Source organism: Melanerpes formicivorus, unplaced genomic scaffold (assembly GCF_026170545.1).
Source record: "Melanerpes formicivorus ecotype bairdi unplaced genomic scaffold, bMelFor1.0.p_v2 SCAF_2, whole genome shotgun sequence".
Taxonomy (NCBI): Eukaryota; Metazoa; Chordata; class Aves; order Piciformes; family Picidae; genus Melanerpes; species Melanerpes formicivorus.
The window spans coordinates 24181510-24204022 of NW_027142354.1; the positions used below are offsets into that span (position 1 = coordinate 24181510).

At 36.2% G+C, this 22513-nt stretch overlaps 1 protein-coding gene across 26 annotated transcripts in view; it reads left to right on the forward strand.

Moving 5' to 3' along the window:
* The window catches only part of AFDN (afadin, adherens junction formation factor), a 116765-nt gene that overhangs the window by 58109 nt on the left and 36143 nt on the right, over positions 1-22513 (forward strand). For 18 of the 26 annotated variants that reach the window (XM_068153133.1, XM_068153122.1, XM_068153143.1 and 15 more), the window contains 11 exons: positions 76-145; positions 2204-2322; positions 6529-6590; positions 7426-7631; positions 11173-11193; positions 11940-12085; positions 12856-12950; positions 15153-15418; positions 15926-16069; positions 18551-18749; positions 20529-20632. In XM_068153133.1, the coding sequence (XP_068009234.1) occupies positions 76-145; positions 2204-2322; positions 6529-6590; positions 7426-7631; positions 11173-11193; positions 11940-12085; positions 12856-12950; positions 15153-15418; positions 15926-16069; positions 18551-18749; positions 20529-20632 (1432 nt within the window). The remainder of the gene's footprint in view (positions 1-75; positions 146-2203; positions 2323-6528; positions 6591-7425; positions 7632-11172; positions 11194-11939; positions 12086-12855; positions 12951-15152; positions 15419-15925; positions 16070-18550; positions 18750-20528; positions 20633-22513) is intronic. The other 8 variants (XM_068153161.1, XM_068153151.1, XM_068153297.1 and 5 more) reach the window with 1 other exon arrangement.

Consider the following 22513-nt stretch of genomic DNA (forward strand, 5'->3'; position numbering starts at 1 on the left):
TACTCTATTCCTTGTTTGTTAAATGTTTAGCAATACAATTTCTAAAAAGTGCTTGAAACATTATTCTGCTTTTAGAGCTGTTCAGGAAACCACATTTGATTTGGAGGGAGACGTTCACAGTGGAGCAGCATTACCAGCAAGCAAGGTATTATGTTATGACTAAATTAACAATAAATAATAAAAGATTATGTGTAAGCTAGATAAAAATTTTAAAATCAGTTATATTTGATGAAGTGTGACCAGTTCATCGTTCTCCCCAGCCATTTCCTCTTCTGGGCACATTATTATTTATTCCTATTTTTTCCTCCCACAAAACTGTTCTGTTTAAGTTTGTATTAGTATTTGGCATGCTTTCTGTGGCAAGAGCAGTAACTTATTTCAGAAAGGGAAATTCCCCAAGCCTGGAATAGTTTTTTCCTGTTTGAAGGCAGATTAAATGCAAGTGGAGATTTGTATTAGAAATGATGCATCATTACCTCATGTATGTAGAACATGACTATTGTCATCTGCAATGGGGTAAGTAAATGTTTTATACAAAATGTGAAAGGTTGTTCAATTTTAGTTTAAGTCAGCTTCTAAAATTTAATGGATGTAACTTGACTTAATAAAGCTGCTACACACGCATTCACTAGACAAACTGTCTCTGCAGTCATAGTTATAAACATTTAATGAGGTGATAATATCTTCTTGCTTTCTTTCTGCACTATCGTTCCGTTAATGAATTCTGTGCCAGAGTTGCGGGTACCAAGAGCAAGCAAATAAAGTAAAATGACACAGTGGTTAATGTCTGTCATGGTGCTATGGTCACATTCCTCAGGTGAAATGAAGGAATGCATTATTTCAGCAGTATGAAATGTAGTAGTCCTCTCACAAATGTGATTTCTTTTATATTTTATTATGACTATTATCAAACTAAAATACTTGTTAAGAAAGTTAGTGATATTGGTGGCAGCGTAGGTAATAATAATACGCTGATAGGTTGTGAATATATTTGTAAGTCTTTTTTCTTTTCTTGCCACAGGCTTCTGATTCAGTTTTTCTCCTTTCTTTGTGGCTTTGTTAGTTGCCGTGTTTTCTGTTGGATGCACTGTTTACCGCAAAACTGCCTAGAGCTGAAGTTTCTTACATTATTGTCTAGCATACCTAATATTCTTGTCTGACTCAATAGAAATAAAATTTTAGTGGACCTAGGGAAGCTTAGGAAATTTTAAAGTTTTCATGTTTTTTGGGTTTTTTTTTAAGTAGTATTTGAGAATGTATGTGGCATCTGTTAAATCACTGGTGAATCACTTATTTTCTAACACTTGCTCTAATGATTTTACTTTTTCTGTTTGGAAAAGGGACAACAGTAAGTTCAATGAAAATTCTCTGAGACCTAGTGATGAAAAGTTTTTCATGGAGTGGCGTGTCAGTACTGAAAAAACTATTTTGTCCAAAATCTTGTTTTGAAATGCACTTTTTGGTAGATTTTCTTGTATCAAAGCAAATTATTTAGTCCTAGAAATTTCATAGAAGTATTGAAACACTTCAGATTTTACTAATGTTATTTTTCAGTACAAACAACTGAAAAACAGTTTGCTGTCTATTTTTGCTGCTTCAAGCAGCATTTTTTTTCCTTTCCTTATGGAGTTTGAGGTAACTAGAAATGATGAGTTGAAAGCTTCCTATTGAGAAAACAAATAAAATCCTACATTAAAAAATGGTATAATCAGATTTGCTCTTTTTTGTTTGGAAAATTATGTACTGTCTGCCAGATGATATTTTCTTTACCAATAGGATAAATTACGTCAGAGATTGATAATGTAAGCAGTTGGAGCAGAGTAGGGGAGCACAGCCAGTCTTAAATCTGTTGGCGTGCTTAATTTTGTCTCTTAAAGTTTTCATTAACAATTCTTTATAACTATGCCACTTTTAGATAAAAACAAATTTTCGTTATATGCTCTTGCAATACATTAAGTAGTAGGTGCTTCTAGCTGGCCATTGATGTTTTCTGAATTGCAAGTGTGCTCTTCAGTGCTTCATTGTGGTGAAAAGACCTGCTGAGCTTCTGGATTCTCTGCTGTACTCTTCTGTTTTCCCATCTCATTCAAGCCTCAAACTGACACTTTCCATAGTGCCAAGCACAATTTTAATAGTGCCAAGCACGAATACTGGCTAATGCAATGTTTGCATGCTAAGCATCTGTCCCACTGTTTTGAATTAGAGCACCAGCAGGCTTGATGGTGACAGGACATCATCAGCATCCAGTACAGCAGAACGAGGAATGGTGAAGCCAATGATCAGAATAGAGCAGCAGCAAGATTACCGCAGACAGGAAAGCAGGTAGGAAATGTGCAATCCGTTACTTCTCATTACGGAAAAGACTGGATACTTTTTTTTAATAGATGAGCAATGTGCTTAAAATATTGTAAACTACCTGATTTTCCCAGCAGAAAATGAGATCTCCAAATAAAACCCAACTAAAGCAAAAAACATCAGAATATTAAAAGCAAATAAATATTTCTTTGCTTCAGTATTCTGTTACTTATAGCTTTCTTTTGTAAAGCCAAACTGGTAGTGATAGCACACCATTGTTGATTTGAAGTTAGACATGTTGCATGAAGTGCCTTTAACAGAAGTACAATTACTTGAAATTTTAAGTTGTCAGTGGCAAGATGATGTCATTTGCTCTGGAGAAAGAAATGACAGTAGTATTGTTCACAAGTCTTGTGAGAATGAATTTTAGCTACCTCTGAATGCTTGCCATGTAAAGTTATACAATTTATAAATGCATGTAACACCACCTTTACTGTTAGTAAGTAGATAAATGCTACCCCATTTTGCTCATAGGCTCTCTTCTTTAGGCTACGAAATTCGACTTTTCGTGCTTTCTGTACTTTGTTCCCAAAGCCACACTGGCTTCAAGTCATGTGGCCATTTGCTTGCTATTCAGTCTCTATGTTATCATTGTTCAAATTCAGCTGTGGCCATCCAAAAGAGTTCAACTCTTTTAGACAATTTATTCTAATGTTAGCACTGCTTTACAAATTGTCACCATTTTCCATCATAAATTGAGAAGCCCTGATGGTATGCATCCAAAGATTCTGGGAGCTGGCTGACATAATTACAAAGTGCCTCTCTCATCTTTGAAATGTCAAAACAAATTTTTTCCAAATCTTAAGAAAAATAAAATATTGGATTGCTGTCTACATAAATGAGCTTTAAAATATAGATGAACTGCTGCCATAAAGGGATGAAAGGTAAGGTGAGTGTACTGTGGGTTAAAGTGCAGTAATTCAAGTTATAAATCTTCTAGTATGCAACTTCTCATACCTTTAGGTGTATTCATTATTCACTGAACAGAAAACAGAGGTAAGTGGCAGGAAAAAAAACAATCAAAAAAAAAAAAAAGAAAAAAGGGCAGGAAATCGTGCTTTCACCTGAACTGAATTTCTGATATGCTAGGGTTTTGTGGCAGTGACATCTTTTAAAATCCTTTCCGTGAAAATACAGTAGAATACAGTAGTAGTTCTAATCTGCAGTCTCCTGGTAGAGTGCCTGGGCATCTTGAATGTCTTTTTCAGAACTTTATTATGAAGTTGGTGGAGGTTTAATTCCTTCTTGTTGAATTATTAGTGTTTTAACTGTGCAATTTTCCTCTAATCAAAGATCAAAGCTTTTTTGTGAACTTCTTGTAGCCTCAAAAGTCCTTGAGGCTTCTACTGTTAATAGTTCTTGAGTTCTAGCTGTGCATTTCTATGCGTATGAAGATTATTAAATTTCTGTATTTCTCCCATATCAGCAAGAGCACTTATGCTGAGGATATTTTGTGCTATAGCTGTATATTTAAAAAATACAGGGCCCTCTGAACTGCATCTTGGTTTGGTTTTGATTTCTGAAAACAAAACCAAACAACCCAAAACAAAACAAAAAGACAAACCAACACATCACAAGAAAAACCCAAACAACCAAACAAAACCCCAAGCTTTTAAAAGTCCTTCTAAAGAGAATGCACACAGTAGTCTTACTATGCAGGTTGGGTTATTTTTTCGGCTGTGCTGATTTTTGCTGCTTTGGGTTTTTTGTGGGTGTGGGGTTTTTTTCGTGTGGTGGTTTTTCCTTTTCCTAGCTTGGTACCTGTGTGCAGAAAATGTTTTTAAGGGAGACATCCAAATTACAAACTGGTTTGTGATAGCTACAACTACAGGGATGTTTATATCACCAGATTTAATACTGATATTTTGTTTCTTTATACAACCTATGTGAGTATAGTATGTGATGTGTAATTGCACAGATGGTTATTTATCTAGATACAGTATTTCTATCACATGCTTTTATTGACATTTGTTCTGTTGAAGTTAACAAGTTATCAAAATCAGGCTGTCAAATTAGGAAGTGCTAGGAAACGCATTGTTCAAATTGAGTTCTTCAAACTGAATTTGTCCCTTTTGTGGATATATTTTTGGTGCTTAGGCTGCCTCTGGGATACTCATTTTGTAAGGACGGTAATTATGGAGGGAAATAATTGCTATGGTAGTTAGAAAACGAAAACAATCCCACTGAGCAGTTCCAGGTTCTTATTGAAGTACAACTGGTCTGCGTAAGTGTTAGTGTACTAAGTGTTGGTGTTTGTCCTGTCTCTGTATATTCATCACCACTTTTCAAAAGTGAATAGTAAGACAAGTAAGACTTTCTTCCAATCACTCACTGAACAGACTGAAGACCATTAAAACTTGGCTGCCTTATTTCTTCATTTCTAGTCTCTACCAAAAAAAAACCCACAACAGTTGAAATCTGAGTGTATAACTTCACTCTATTGGATGTGGTTGTTCTAATTGAAATGTGATTCTGTGAAATAAAGATACGATAACTGTTTAATTAAGGATTGTAGTTCTTTTTTTTGCTTTGGCTACCATTCAGGAGTTCTTAAAAATGTGTTTGGTTGGAAATGAGAATTGAGATGTAAAAGTGGTGTTAATGGACTATAAACACTCACCTGATTCCTAGTTCTAGTATGTCTTTCAAAATTTGTATGTTGGCTAAAACAACCACAAAAAGACAGAGGGTATTTTTTTTTTTTAAATGCAGTTTACCATACACAAAATGGTGTAGGAGACACATCTAGAGAATGTATTGGTTTTAAAATACAATATTGCCTGACACTGTACTTAGAGAGGAGGCAACTCCTAATCAATATTTTATGGCCTTGCTGCATGTACCCTAACTAGACTTTGAGGCTGGTTTAGTTCCAAGAACTTGATCACCACAGAGAGGGTTTTTCTGTAGAAGCACTAACAGAAAGATGATACATACTTAAAATATATACAATAACAAAGCATGTCAGAAACACAGAGTTATTCTAACTTGAATTTCCTATTTTCAAAGCTTAATTGGAGAGTACTATTTCTCTGTGTGTGCTTAGAAGAAGTAGAAAATGGTATGTTAGTTGAAGGAAACTCATATTAAGATAGATAAAATAACTGACTTACTGCATCTGTTCCTAGAGAGCTAATTTACAGGTAAAACCAGATTAACATTCTTTAAAAGAAGTCTTTCCTCTTCCTACTTCATTAATTTATCTTAAAGCAATTTCCAAAATTCTTCAAGCAGTCTTGCACTAATTCTTGTCAGTTCTCATCTACTGTGCCATTTTCTCTCACATTTTTACTACATGAAACAGGACACTGAGGTCCTTTATTCGCTTATCTCTGCTTTTTGTCATGACTAAAATTTCTCAGGAGAATGAGGCTTGCATAGTTATATTGCATTCCTTTCTTTATCAAAGTTGCTGGGGAATGTGAAAAGCTAAATATTGTGTTACATATGGTAAAAATGGCTATCACATGCAGAAGACCTTAAGCTTTACATATCACCTAAAAATAGGTGCCTAACTAGAGGGACAGCTCTACTTTTGCTGAAGGGAGGAATGAAATACATTCTTAGCCTTTTGTAGACACCAGAAAAATCAATTTTTGGTTCTTTTTTCTCCGCTGTGAATTCTCTGGTAGATACTGATTTGAAAAATCACTGCTGTTGGTTTAAGTGAGGATATAGCAACAGCCCAGTGAGGGTAGGGGCTATAGTTCACCTCCTTTTCCTCCTTTCCAGAATAAAGAACAAATTAGTTGACCAAGTTCTCATGAGTTTTGAGGGCATTAAAGATAGGAGGTTATGTGTGTTGTAATTGAGCTGGTGTTTCAGCTCAATTCAGTGAAGCATCATTCACTTTCTTTCATGTGCCCATGAATAATTTATTACTTGAATCCTGTCAATGGCAGATGGCAAACTGATCCTATCAGTCTGATACACAGGTGAGAAGATGATGTTCATTAATATCACAGACTCCACAGCTGAAGTCTGTATTGTGATCTGCTGTGTTCCTGGCAAATACACTCCAAATAATTCTAGAGAAAAGGTAAAAAAAGAATCATTGGAGAAGGATATTATCACCATCTGGAACCAGTGTATTTGGGGAAATCCCTTGTTTTACAGTGAAATTAATATCACCCATGTGAGTTGTTTCAATCTATTTTTCTCTTCTTTCTTTAGACCTCAGGATACCCATGGACCAGAACTGATGCTACCTGCCAGTATTGAATTCAGGGAAAGCTGTGAGTAAACTGCAAAGTTATAATACCAACCTATTGATTTTTTAATTTTTTTTAATATATTGTAATATTTTAGTCAGATTGAGAGCTTAAGGATAGCTTAATATTGAAAAGAATAATGACTAAACAGATAACTGATCCAGTAATATAATTAATTTGGATATTGGCACAGGTTCATGCATACCTAATTCCAATTGCATTTTAACTCTTTATCTTCAGATATTCCAAGTTTAACTGTGAAAAACAGTTAATCCAATCTTCTCAACAGTACATAAAATTGATTCTCTTCTGTACAGTTCACCATGCCTTGGATAATAGCTTGCACCTTGATCAAAGTCCATTTTATATAAAACCTTTGTTCAAATTTTCATTTATAATTTAATTTTTTTGTTACCTTGGTTCCTGTGATTTTTAAGCTCTCTTAAGAAAGATACTTTATCAGAGGTCATTCAGAATTCAGATACATGAAACTAAATGGATTTGTGAGCAAGTAAAGAAATACTTATTTATTTTTTAATTAGTATAAAATTCCCTTTAATAAGGGAGCTTTGTGGGAAGAAAAACATGTATTTTTCTGTTCTCTTGGAGATAAAGCATTTCAACAAAGAGACAGGAAATAGTAAGGAAATGTTTGCTGATGATCAGATTTTCCAGCTTTATATAGGCCTCTGTTGTTATTGTGCTTAAGCAACCACAGTACATAATAAGCAACTTCAAGTTCAGATTCCTGTAAATGACTCACCTATGCCCCTCCAAAAAGAAATCCCCTCTCTCTCTTTTTTATTTCACTTTCTTTTTGTATTTGGCTTATGATATGATTTTTTTCCTCTCTTTGTAGCTGAAGATGCCTTCTTATCTGCCATTATAAATTACACAAATAGCTCAACAGTTCATTTCAAGCTGTCACCTACGTATGTTTTGTATATGACATGTCGGTATGTATTGTCAAGCCAGTACAGACCTGACATCACTCCTACTGAGCGTACTCACAAAGTTATTGCTATAGTCAACAAGATGGTGAATATGATGGAAGGAGTTATACAGGTGAGTTTCTCTGCAAAAACACGTCAAGGGAGTTAAATACATTTGATAGATTATCTGGTAACCTTCTTAGTCTTAATATTTAACCAACTACTATTAAGGATCAGACTAAGACCTACACTAAGGGCTTATGTGAAGGTTTACTTTTGTGTCAGTGACTAATGCGAGTGGTAAGAAACTTCTGAGCAGTGTGGGAGGTTAGGGAAGGGTTGTTGCTCTGAAGACGTTTTCTCTGACAAGATACTACTCTTCTGTACTCTAGAGGGTAAGATTTTTGCAAGTATTTCTGGCTGTGAGCTCTTGTAAAACAAGTTGGATGTGTTTATTAAAAAGTATATAGAGAGCAATTGTTTGCACTAATTGATGCGTGATGTGAACATATTGAAAGAAACATATTGAATATGTTGCTTACACAAGAATGGTAATAGCACTGGGCTTTTTGAACCAAGCTGACACAGTTGTTTTATAAAGAGAAATGTAAGTTCTCAAATGTTTCAACATCATCTGTGTAGTCTGATGCCATTGTTACTATATGTGCAAGACTTGTACAGAAGCACAGGGGAGTTCTTTTTTGTGTCGGACTGAAGGATGAGCTCCGCTGAGTTTTCTGTGAAATTAGACAACACCTTGCATTATGTAACTGTTGGTAAAGTGTAATGGTCATTTCTTGAAAAAGGAATGCTAGTCCAGGTATCCTCACTAATTAATTATTGTAACTACTTTGTCTACAGGTTTTTCTCAGAGAAGAAAATGAAATATGTTTCTATATATTTTAAAAGACATACATTTGTTGCGAAAAGTACTGCCGTGGTAGCCCGTATATAGAGCAAAGACCCTGCTGTGCTTGGCATTGTGAAAGCGTAACAAACATATCAGTCCTGCTTTAGAGAATTTGTGATGCGAGTATTACACATCATGTTGATTAAGGGAGAAGAGGAAAGTAAACAGCAAGGGAGTAGCATTAAAGTCACAGCAAACCAAAGCTGTTCAGCTTTTGTTAAGGTTTTAGCAAGCCTTAGTGGAGTTTTCAGCAGGAAAAATGTTAATAATTAGACAGTTCTGTAAACAGTTACAAAAGGGTCCCACCTTTCATAAGAAAGAATTGGAGAAAATGCCAGTGTTGAAAACACTTCACAGTAAGAAACGAAAGACTACCCTTTCATGTGCATTTGGAAACAGATGAGAGGTTGTAAGGTGCTTTGAATCTGAAGTGAAGTAGTAGTTGGTTGCTTTGAGTCTTTATGCTATGGTAAATGTGTATTTGGTCAAATTGAATTGATATTGGAAGTCAAATATTCAGGTTCTGCTGTTAAATAGCTGGCTGTAGAAAAGTGAATTTGTTAGAGGGGAAATGGTGGCAGTAGTAGAGAACACAAAATGCAGAGACCTTGAACACAGTTTAGTTGGGAGAATGGAAAGTAAATAGTGAAAGGGTAGGCTTCAGATATACTCTGAAAGCTACGGGGCTGAATCAGTGAAATTCCCTTGTTTTATGTAACTAATATAAACTAGTAAGAATGTGCCCAAAACTGCTTGAGGTGACAGGGATGAGTGTAGTGGGAAAGCCAAGACAAAGTTCTGTATTCTTTGTGTTAAAGTGGGTAACCATGTTGCTGCTAAACAATACTAGAGAGGTGGGCTCAAACATCAGTTTGATTTGAAAGCAGATCAAAGCTAGAAGATAGATCATCCTGTGGAAAGTCCATCTTTGCAGCTGTTGCAAACAAGTGTATTTACATGATCCTGTTAATAGTGTTACAAAACTGTTAAAGTGTTTGTTGGGACTTTGTGAAAAAACATTTCTACAGTCTTGCAGCTCTGTATTTGCAGATATTTTCCAAACGAAAATACAAAGAAGCTGTCAGAAAGGAAGTGATAGCTGTATTTGTGAAGCAGTACCTAGTTGCAAGAAATAAACTGAAAAGAATTGGAGGTTGAAGAAAGTTGGAAGTGGTTCTTTCAAATGTCATACTGAAGAAGCCAGAGGAAAGGGAAGAAATTACAAATGTGATGAAAGATTAGAACTTCAGTGCATTTGGAGGTTAATGGGTTGGAGACAAACATGTTGATGTTAAAGCTTGACCATGTCTTAAGTGGGCATCTCAAAAGTAGAAGATAAACTAAGTCAGATTACTTCATCTAAGCTGTTGCATGAGTGATAATATTGATGACTGTCACAGTTAAATTTCCATATGATAATTTGCTATTTCATAATGGCTTTTTTGGTATGTCAACTGTAAAGCATGCCTGCAGTGAAAGGCATCAGAGGGTGTGAAAGAGGGAGAATACAGAGGGGAGGTGAGTGAAGAGAGGCCCCTGAAGCAGAAGTGGAGGGAAGGTGCACATGCCTGCCCGGATCATAAGGAGGCTTGATAGCTTTCTGAAGTTACTCTAGACGTGTTTGCCAGCAAGTTAAATCTCTGATTTTCTGTAGGCTTTGCATTAGCATATGCAAATACAGAATCTTAGTTTAAGACAGGGATATGTGAGAAGGCAGAGTACTTTCAATAAAAATCAAGGAACAAAAATTTAATTAATACTAAAAAGCCAATTTTTGGTATCCTGAATTTTTTCCCCCTCAAATAATTGGGACATTTCTGATCTTCTGCAACAGAAAGAGCATGTCCTTTTGTTCTGTGCCAGCACATCTTCAGTCAATTCAGAATTCCTTGGTTGGAAAGAAGGAAGAAACAAAAAAGTGTGGCAGGTTTTTTTTAAGCTCTAACTAAAATGATAATAGTAACAGCAAATGACACCTCAAAGTTTTGCATGGGAGCTCCCTGTGTTCCAGGTGGGGAAGAGTGGTCTGATTAGAAAGCCAAAAAGAATTAAGTAAGAGCAGCTTAGTTTTAAATAATCAGATAAACGCTTCTGGTGTGGGGTTTTGTTTGTTTGTTTTGTTTAATTCAGTGCAGTTTATCTGTGCAAGCATTTAAGAAGCTTAGTGTGGTATTTCATTTGACTCTTCTGTTGTTTAAAACAAACAGTCTTTCTTTTCTTTAATTGAAAAGCCATTATATTATTAAACCTGTCCTAAGTGTTCTACATTTTTGGTTGGTGTTTTTTTTTGTTTATTTGTTTTATGTTGTTTTGCTTTTTTTTTTTTTCTTGTGGGGATTTTCTGTCCCCTTTTGTGTGTGTTTGTACATTGTCTTCATTGCAGCAGTGTGGGCAAATAGTTCCTTGGTTCTGTTACTTGGATGGCTAGTTTACCCCATTGCCTGCAAATAGTTCTGAGAGGTTTCTGTGCTGCACTGAGCATGCAATAACCAACTAGTCTGGGATGTCAACTAACGCAGGACATTCCTTGAATTAATTGTCGTGTGGGCACTTCAGTTCTTGGCTGTTGTGCTACTAGTCCTATTAAAACAATTTTTAAAAAGGGGCTCAGTTGCATCATAGCTACTGATTAATGCATCTGTGTATAACTGTGAACATAAGTGTTATACCTTCATATTTAGTGTTTGATTTCTAAACCTATCATGATTGTTCACAAGTTTCTTTCTTCTATTCTGTTTGATTTCCTTCGTCCGTTTTTCTCCAGGAGGTAGACCAGGTTGATCAGGTAGGATATATTGCTGGGAACTGATCCTAGCTATGTTGGCTTAGCTCAGTTTCTCATGCTGCTTCCATATCAAAATACAATACTCAAACAGCTGGACTTGAACAGTTCATAACACTCATTCAGCAACTGGAACATGCAGTACTAAAATCCTTTTTTTGACTTTGCAACTTTACGGCATTCCATAATTTCTGCTTAACGCACTTCAATGTGGATATGAAATGACCAAAGTTCTTTTTCTTCCCTTTATTTTCTTTTTTTTTGTTGTTGTTTGTGGTTCCTATTCTTTGGATTTCATCTGAGGTTGCCTGGCCTGGCATTTGTGGTCGGGAGATGGTGAGATAGATCAGTACTTGATACTGAGTCACCTGGTATTGGAGCCAGTGAGCGCAGTATCAGAAGTGGCAGTGGGCAGTAGTGAATCCGCGCTTACAAGTGCACAGATTACCAGATACTGCATTCTGCTAAGCTCTTAGTGCTGTATAACTTAGATGCTTCTGTCGTGGCTTTATTGGTATGGCTACTGGCAATTTAACAGTATTTCATATGTTCAGTGAACATGTTAAAATTGACCTTACTAGTTGCAGCAATTACAATATTACATACAAAGATTTTGCAAATATCTGGTATCTGGCATGTTTGGTGAAATGGGAGAAGGTACTGGTCTATCTTTTGGAGCCTTTTCAAGCTGCTGCGCTTAATCGGAAAACTCTTTCCCTGTACTATTATTTGTTTCTTTCTACTTACAGAAACAGAAGAATATTGCTGGGGCACTTGCCTTTTGGATGGCAAATGCATCTGAATTACTGAATTTCATAAAGCAAGACAGAGATCTTAGCCGAATTACTGTGGACGCACAAGATGTTTTGGCACACTTGGTTCAAATGGCATTCAAGTAAGGCTGTCAAGCTTCTGTTTTGTTTAACGTAGTTGGTGCTTCTGTGGTTTTTAGGGGAAAAAAAAAAAAGAAAAGAATATCAAAACATTTTTGCCAAATTTCATTTACAACAATAATGTGCTTTGAGTATTGTTGAATATCTGAGAAGACTTATAGGAGAGGCTACACACTTCTTTGGATAGGTACTTTGTTTTGTGGATATGGATCACTGGGCTATGAAGGAGTTCCATCTGTCAGTTGAGACTGACAATAAAAATTCTAGGGAAATGTTTCTTAAATTCATAATTCTTAAATGTTTCTTAAATTCTTGTGTTGATCACTTTCTCTTAATCTGATTTTTTAATGGAGATGTGAGGAAAGGTTATTTTTGTTGTTTATGTATAAATACACAGACTTGAATATTTATAGGTCTCTGGAGTAATGAGCCCTGTGCTCTTTAAGGGATTATAACATGTTAGCAATTTGCATAGGTAAGATAAACACAAGAATTTAAAAATTGTTTGCACAACCCACTAGGGCCATTTCAGGATCTTGTGCATTGGCTCAGAACAGGAAATTTTGTTATGTGGTTTGTGTTTTGTTATTGTTTGTTTTTTAAATGCTCCCTAAAGTCTTCTCTTGGTAGAGTTTAAAACAGAGAAGAGTGTATTTCTGTTTGGAAAACAGATCCCTTTTCTTTAGAAACATTCATGATGGAGACATGCAGGATTTAAAAAAAAAAAAGTTTTGTGTTTTTTTTTTCTTCCTCCCCCACCACTCCTTTCCAGGTACCTGGTTCATTGTCTGCAATCAGAGCTTAATAACTACATGCCTGCGTTCCTTGATGATCCAGAGGAAAACAATCCTCAGAGGCCTAAAATAGGTTAGATTGTTTGATCTTTTGTCTTCTAAACTATACAATTAATTAGTAATAAACAGAGTTTTTCTTAACAGCAATGCGACATTTACAAGTTACCCTGACCCTCAAGAATTGTTTGGGTCTGTTCTGTATGGATAATAACAAAGGACAGCGTTGGCATACAATTTAAAAATTGTGGACTAATTTAGTTTGGAGTGGAACATCAGGATGTCATCTAATCTAATGTCTTGTTCAAAACAGGTGCAATTAGATCAGGTTTTTCAGAGCTGAGTTTTGAATATACTCAAGAATGGTGATACCACATCTCTCAGCAATTTGCTTCTGTGTTTCACCACCATCACAATGAAAATACTTTTTCTACATCTAATTGGAGTTTCCCATGTTGCAATTTTTGTATTGGTTTGCCTGTTGTTCAGTACTATCACTGGGCACCTTTGAGAGGGATCTTACTCTGAGTGCTCACGTTAAATAGGTAAAGACTGTCTTTGGCCTTCTATTTCCCCAGGTTAAACCAAATCCAATTCTCTGTCCCTTTATGTACTTTTCGCCAGCCCCCTCATGATCTTGGTGGCTATGGGCTGAATTTGCTGCATTAGATTGGTATCCTCCATGTGCTGGGGAGTCTAAAACTAGGTGCTGCGCTCCAGGTGGAGCCTCACAAAATACTGTTCCTATACTAATGTATAGGAAGTGAATAGGAAGGATTGTTTCCCCCCTTTCTGCTAGCTGTGCTGCTGCTAACTTAATGGCTTAGTATGCAGCTGGCTACCTTTCAATCAAGGACATGCTGCTTAATGACATTTAACTTGATGTTTACCAGGATCTCTACATCTTTTCCAGCAGGACTACTCCTATCTAGATAGCACCTAGCCTATACTGTTGCATAGACTTTTTCATTTGCAGGTGAAGAACATGGCGGGTTGCCCTTGAACTTGATGATGTTTCTGGTAGCCCACTTCTCCATCCTACTGAGGCCCTTCTGAAAAAATTCCACTGCCCTTCAGTGTATCAGTGTTACCTCACAGCTTAGTATCATCTGTGAATTTCCTGAGAATGCACTCCATCCAATCACTCAGGTCGTTAACAAAATCATTGAAGAGTATCAGTCCCAGCCTTAATCCATATGGGAAGCCCCTGATAGCTGACTGCCAACTGGTCTCCACAAATCCACCAAATCCGGAGGCCCAGCCAGTTCTCTCCCTACATTATGATCTGCTTATCCAGTCCTTACCTCACCAATTTCACTATAAGGTTGCTATGGGAGAATCTGACAAGGTACCTCCTAGGTACTAAGGTTAAGCTGGCTCTTCTTGTGGATTCTTGCTAATGATCCCTGCCACAGTACTTGAAATATGATACTGCTTCACAGCATTGCCAGTCTTCCTGGGCTGTTCCTGCCCATGAGTGCACTCTGGTCATGTGTGCTATCCCGCTGTGTCTGTAATCCTGGCTCACTAACTCTGCCTCTTGGTATCATCCACACACAGGGCCCTGAGATAGAAGCCCTGTTTTAATGGGGTAGTGTGAGAACCTTCTATGTTATATAGCCTGATGACTAAAGAATGTAATGGAAAACATAAAAAAATACTCAGGTTTGAAGAACTAGCTAGGGGTAAAATGTTAGGAGAAGTTTAGAAACTGTTGACACTGTGAATAACTGAAGTAAAGATGATCTGAAGAGCTATTAAGTATGGCCATTATTTTCAACTGCAGAGAGTGCAATATGCAAAATTCATATATGCTTCCTAGTCTTTTGGGTATTAAGCTTTCTGTGATTGCAGTTTCAGCAGAAAGTAACGGCGTTACATGATGCATGTAACGAACAATTGCAATATACATTTGAAACAATAGAATATGAAGTCTTTAACTTGCTAGTAAAAATAACAGAAAAATTAGGGTACTCAAGTGAGGGCGTTTTTTTAAGTATCAGGTGTACTCACATACTATATATTTCCCCCAAAAGAATTTATTTTCATTTCAGGATTAAAAGGATTGATTGTTGCTCAGTCTTGAAAACCATGGAGCTGTAAATTTATTTCTGAAAGTCTGTGTAACTTCAATGCATGTAGATGTCACATAGCATTTGTCAACTGCCTTGGCTCTCTCTTGTTTTGTTTTGTTTAGTTTTTTTAATGGCCTGAACCAGTTGTACCTTGCAATATACGAGTATGTAATTGAGATTTACTTCTCGTTTTATCTCCATAGATGATGTGCTGCATACATTGACTGGAGCTATGTCCTTGTTGCGACGGTGTAGAGTGAATGCTGCTCTGACTATACAGCTCTTCTCCCAGCTGTTTCATTTTATCAACATGTGGCTTTTTAATAGATTAGTTACAGCCCCTGATTCAGGGTTATGTTCGCATTATTGGGGCGCTATCGTTCGTCAACAGTTGGGCCATATTGAAGCCTGGGCAGAAAAACAGGGTTTAGAATTGGCTGCTGATTGTCACCTCAGCAGAATAGTTCAGGTGAGTGTGTGTGTTTTTGATTAACATTTCCCACATCGTTGTATATTCTAAGAGAATATTTTTATATTCTGTGTTCCTAGAGAACATGTAGACAAGTGTAGTTTGCATGAATCAGTCCTGGAACACTGAATTAGCTTGGAAAGACACAAAGTCTATTTTCAACAACTTTAATATTTAAGTCACAAGTGAACTTAGTTATTAGTGAGTTTAGACAACATGTTAATCAATTTCTTCTTACAAGACCTAGCTATAACTATGCCGAACAGAGACAAGAAATGCATCTGAAGAATGGATATGCCTCATTTGTGATAGGTTTAGTATTTGTCTTGAGGTATGTGAGATAGAGTTAGTGTTTGTTTTGGGGATGTTTATGTTGCTTCTTTTACAAATGTGGCTTCTTGCTTTACCTTTTCCAGCTCAAGTATCACTCAGAAATATGGCTTAAGGCTTCATTCTGGTTTGGATTACGTTGCTATGGTGTTTCTTTTTTTCCCCCCACCCATTTAGGCAACCACATTGCTTACCATGGATAAATACTCACATGCAGATATTCCAAATATTAACAGTACTTGCTTTAAGCTGAATTCTCTGCAGCTACAAGCTTTGTTGCAGAATTATCACTGTGCTCCAGATGAACCACTCATCCCAACAGTAAGTCTTTTTTATCACTTATTGTGCTGTTTTAACATACCTGAGGAATACAGGCTTAATGAGAGAACACTGCCTGAAAAAAGCTAGCTTATCGTTCTTTGGTTTGGTGCTGGTATGAAACGAGTCAGAATGGGTAATCTGCTTTTCATACCTATTACCAGCCTGACCACCAGCATTTGGTGGGTGTACTTCACTGAAACTTAATCAGGATATTGCAAAAACACTCTTGTTAAACTGAGTTGTGAAAAGGTAATGGTGTGTATTGAGCATACTTGCAGAGGTGTCACTGCACCTTACACCATTTGTGGATGAAATCCAGTATGATGGTAGAAGGGTGGTGCACATAGCACTCCCAAAAGCTGGTTCTACATGTAACCAGAAGAAACAAAGATTGATAATGTGAAGAAATCAAATGAAAGACAGAGGAACACTATCTTCTTTACATGTGGGATGTAAAAATCTGTGCATCTTGAATCCTTTATACAAGCAGTGGATTGATTTTTCCTTTGATGGACAGATTGATACATGAAACGTGTCTGTAGGTACACGTACGAAGTTGTTTTCAGAACTGTTTTTGTCTTGATATTTAAGACCCAACTCACTATGCTAAGTTTTATCCATGGGAAAAAATAATGCAGATGAAAGTCAGAAGAGGTTTTGCAGAACTGTAAAAAAAACTCTTAAGGTAAACCCTGATAGTCATCTAATCACAAAAAAATCTTAAAAGGCTAGGTGAGGATAATCTAATATTTATGTAACTGAATGCATTGTCTACAAAATCCACTTTTTAAATAAATGCAGATACATCTGTTTGTTAAATGACAGGTACCAACACAACAGTTCTGAAGGTGCTTAGGGAGTCTGGTAGCTTGGATATGTTTTTATTACTGACTACCACACCAAAAAGTCATGCTGAAGAACAAAGCTTATATTTTTCTGTTGACTGTGACACAGAGTTCCAAAGTTGGGGTTTTTGTGTGTTATTATTACCATTTACTATTATTGTTGTGGGACCTTCAAAGAAATAGTGCTGTATTTGGCAGGTGTTCTTTGTGTCAGACGGAGGATTACAGTATGTCCTTTTGCTGTGGTATTTGAAAAAGACTTGTATCCTCCAACCCTGTTTTACTGCTGCCAAATCGGCAGATTTTCAAGGCTTGCAATTTGTTCAGAGGAATATAAACTAATTTACTTCTGTATACTTTAGTTTTATGTAATTCTCTTCAAAATTAGTACCGTTTATAATAATAAAGCCCTTCTTGAAGAGGACTTCTAAATCTGGATCTATCCAACTTCCCTCTGAAAATGTGCAGAAACTGAACATTCAGATGAGAATATTTACATGGCCTTGTTTCAGCTGTGTTCTGCTTTGTACTTCAGTAGTAAAATTGTATCAAGCAATTAGAGAATCTGAGTTGCGTGTTAGGTGCATGGGGTGAGATTAAGACCAAGGTGTTAAACTGAATTTGGGAGCCAAGTAGGAGCTGTAGGAAGAGATTGGAAATGACATCTCAATCTTTGGTAAAGCAAATACTTGTATTAAAGTAATCTATATATAAATATTTGTAGCAGCTTCAGATAAATTCTTTCTTGAGGCCAGCAAAATCACAGTTCTCTCTGTCAAGAAAGAATTCAGGTTAACTGGAAATAAAGTTACTTTTAAGTATTGGTGCTATCTGTTTGTTTAAATGTAGCGATAATTCAAACCTGGGTTAATTTCTTGGCTCCCAGGGCAGAGCATATGACTTTGAAGAGACTGGGAACTCATAGACCTACTGTTGGCATATTTTTTAAAAGTTGCACGTAACTTATTTCACTTACCATGTGAATACTTCTATGCTAAAACTGAGGCCAGCCTAAGGCATGTAAAGTTAACAGATAAATGGAGGAATGCTTGGGGAGAGGGAGAAAAGAACCTTCTCATTGTGCACTTTTGGAGTAATTTGGGATAAATAGAAGAATGCAGAGACACAAGTGGTGTCTGGACCTTCACTTCTTATGAAGTTGTTAGGAATTACTTTTTTTTTTTTTTTAACTTCTGAATTAATTTTCTCAGTACATGCAATCTAGTAACAGCAACCCTACTGAAATCTTGGAGATCTTTCTAAAATGTAGAAGAGAGACTAATGTGTCCTCTGTGCAACTACGTAGTGAAAAGTACTGTGGATTTATAGAGCTTTTTACTGTTTCTAAACAGAACAGTTGTGCTCCAAATGAAGAACTTAAAAAGTTCCCTGGTACACCTTGAGCAATCCTGCTCGTGTTTTGTGCTTCTACTGTGTTGTTTAAAAACTGGGTATCTACCTTGAGAGATCAAATAAAGCAGTGTGCATACTATATGTAGTGGAGCTAAGGAAGTTTTATATGTGATAACTTGATTTCCGGATTCCCTTTTCTTGCAATCTTACTATTTTTCTGGTGTATTTTCCATTATAAAAATTATCCCTTGATAGTAACAATATCTTTCTGCCTTCTGTTCAGGAATTGATAGAAAATGTAGTAACTGTTGCAGAAAACACGGCTGATGAACTTGCACGCAGTGATGGCCGAGAAGTCCAGCTGGAAGAGGATCCTGACTTACAGCTACCTTTTCTTTTACCGGAAGATGGCTATTCCTGCGATGTTGTCAGAAATGTTCCCAGTGGTTTACAAGAATTTTTAGATCCACTCTGTCAGAGAGGTTAGTTCTTCTGTTGTTTTACCATGTTGATGCTCTTTTGTGTTTGTGGGTTTTGTTTGGAGTTTTTTTGTTTTTCCTTGTTTGTTTCATTTGGTTTCATTTTTTGTCTAGTGAACACAGAATGCAAAATATATGTTAGTTAAATGTAAACCACTTTCTTTTTCTTCATTTATGTTTCAATCTTTTATATTATGTTTTTCAAGTGTTTACTTTTGCAACCCATAAAAAGTATGCAGGACTTCTTAGTTATTGCTTTCTCTCTGTCCCTTTAATTCACTTTCAAGGTTCTAGGTAAGCAGTGCTGAGGTACTAGTGCCCACTTAAACTTTGTTTTGCTTTTGTTCCAGAGCTTTATTTTTTATTATTTTGGTGCTAGAGCAGCAAAAATTTACATAAATAGCAATTTTTGTAATATATCAACAGTTTCACAGTCAATCTAATTTTAAAGCAAATATGAATTAAATAGTTGAGATATATTTTTTTTCCACTTACCAGCTGCTTCTCTATAACTTTAAAAATCCATAATCTTAAAATAATTATTTTAATGTTCATCAGTATAATAATTTGCGATTTGGGCATTTTTAGTCCAACAAAACTTCACACGATGAGAGAGCTTCTGTGGTTGGACAAAAGTGACCTAAACTTGAGACAGTAAAACAGAGGGCCTGTCATAGCATTTACTGTAAATGAGTAAGTTGTGATCCTTATGATGTGCTACTGAAATTTATTAGAAGCTTTTCTACTGAAATTTTTTAGAAGCTTTTTTTAGTACATAAATTTTTTAATACCTTTATGCTTAAAAAGCAGTTGTTTCAAAATTTTCACAGGAACGTCATAATAGGTAGGGCAGCAAAGGCAGCTATCAGTAAAACAGAGTTAGACTACCCTACAATGAAGTTTTGCAGTTCTGGGTCCCAACTTAGCTTACAGAAAAGCCATGTTGTGGCATTTAAAATGGAATCTGAGATTTTGAAGATGTCATTTTGAGACTAAAGGAGACTAGTAGACTAAATCTTAGTAAATGTTACTTCATTTGCCTTACAAATGTCTGCATTGTTATTACAAGTAAGGCCTTTTTAATGTGTACGATCAACATTTTACTTTGTAGATCTTCCTTAAATTATGCCTAGCACCGAGTTTGCAGTAGATCAGTGTAAACTGAATTGCTGAAAGATGGTCTTTGCAAAGAGAAGAATCTCACCTATTTGGATGAAGTGTGGATTCTCACTGTCCCTGATTTAAGACATAATGTTTGATACATCTCGGCTGCTCTGTCTTCCTTTTTCCCAACATTTTAGGGACTGCTTAATTAACAAAACAATTAAAAACTCCCAAACAAATAAACTACTTTTAACTGAATAGTCACGTTAAAAAAGTAATGAGTCCAGGCAAAGCTTTCATCTCTGCTAAATCTATGCTGAGCCTGGTCAGGTAAACTCTCTTCAAAGCAGAGTGGCCTGTCTTACTCAGCTCTGGTGGTTTGGATTCTGAATATTGACTTGGTGTTTCATATCTCTCGAGTCTGGTTTGTACAAGCAGTATTTTGCCACCAAAGAGTTTTCTACAACCTTATACATGTGTTTCTCAGAATAGCAGCTATAGAACTGTAGGATTCTGTAGGTACCATAAAATTGCAGTGGAGCACATAATGGCATTTAAGATGCAAGATTCAGCATACAATAAAAAGATAAGTGCTGCTAGAAGGTATTTCCTTAAATAAAGGAGTAATAAAAGTAAAATGTAACACCATAACTATGTTGATGTTATTTTCTCGTTTAGGTTTTTGTAGACTAACACCTCATCCACGGTCACCAGGCACGTGGACAATATACTTTGAAGGTGCAGACTATGAAAGTCACTTGTCACATGAAAATGCTGAGCTAGTAAGTATTGATTCAGTGAATAATTCTCAACACTCATCTTGGAGAGTCAAGAGTCAGGGTGTATTGTATGATGAGTTTTAATCCTGAAGAAAAGACTTCATCCTTAAACATGTACCTCGTCAGTGATTTAGTGAATTTAAGGAACTATTTGCAGATTTTTTTGTAAGTCAGGGTTGTTTCAGGCTGTGGTTGATTCTCACATAAGCGGACTTCGACTTTGTGTTCCCCCACCCTGCGAGTGACTGGCGAAGAAATTCCTTTTAAACACAGGCAAAAACATATATGGAGCAGCTACCAACTAACTGTTTAGTTATGTTGTAATCTGGGGTTATTTTCTTTCATTTTTTTTTCTGCTAATTTTAGGAAATATTCTTTAGTTTTCATCATACTTCTTTTAAGTGTTTCACCTCAGTATAAGGTGGCACTTTTTTCCTTGATTTTTTTTTTACTTTTTCCCCCCCTAGTTTAGTTTGGTTTTTGTTTTGTTTGGTCGGGGTTTTGGTTTTTTTTTTTGGGGGGGGGTGTTTGTTTTGTGTTGTGGTTTTATTTTGGGTCAGTTGTGGCAGGTTTTTGTGTTTGTTTTTGTTTGGGCTTGGTTGTTGTTCGTTGGGTTTTTTGGTGTGGGGTGGTTGGGGGTTTTTTTTGTGTGGTTTTGGTTTTGGGGCTTTTTTGTGTGTTTGCTTTTTGGGGTGTTTTTTTAAAATCTTATAACCAAGAATATCAAAGTTGCAGCACAAATAAAGAGAAATCACTTCATATTTCTAATTAGTGTTTCAATGAAATCAGGAAGGCCAACATGGAATTAGATTATTTTCTGAAGGCTTGCTATGAAAAATACTGGTCCTTCACTTTTCAGGACTTGAAAGCTTCATGTGCTCTGTTCAGAACATGACATTAGTTGAATGGCATTATGTGGAGACCTAATAACATGTATACAGGGGAGCACATCTCCTACATCTGTATGATATAGCAGAGCCCAGTCTTTAACCAATAAGCTGGGATCTGTAGACTTGGTATCTTGGTAAATGGCCATTTGACTGAGGAAAATATAGCAGAGCCAATTTTTAGACATCATGCTTATCCTTTTCCCTTTGTTGCTCTAAAGAAATGCATTTTTTAGAGCTAGTGGAAACAAACATAATTTGAAGTTATACTAGGTATCTGCAGTTCCTCATACTGAGAAAAAGCTAAAACAGTTCTGGCCAGTCTTACTTAAAAAGGCTTGACAAAAGAAATGCAAGATGAGTGGATGTTACTACTTTGGTCATCCATGGGAATGAAAACCTTGTGAGGCTGTTGATATAACCTGATCTAATGCATGTATGTTAGTTTAATGTGCTAAGCTTGAGAGTTCTAAAAGTTTTCAGTCTTGGTGTCTAAGCAATAATCTCAATGCTGCTTCACAAATTGCCTCTTGGGTGCAACATGTCTACGTAATGTAAATACCATGTAAATATTCCATACTGGTGAGATTTTGGGGGTGCTTCTTTGTTTGCTTGATTTTTATCTTTATCTTTTTTTTTTTTTTTTTTTAACCCAAACCAAAACTATTGTCACTCTTCTGCTTCTTTTGGCAGCCTGAGGAATTGCCCAGGCTAGGCAGTCCTCAAATTTTCACTGAATTTCTTTATTCTTCGACCAAGACAGAAATTCAGTATAGGCTAATGACAAAGTTATTTTCCCAGTGGCTTAGTGCTTCCATTGTGTCATTTTGTATTGGTTTGGCTTTTTTTTTTTCTTTTTTTGGTTTTTTTTTTTAATTGTATTAGTTTAATTATATTTCTATTTAAATTAATGGAAAAAATCCTAAATAGCATAGGAACAGATTCTGCTCTTCTGCCATCCTTGACATGGGAGTGCTAGAATACTCCTAGCTTAAAA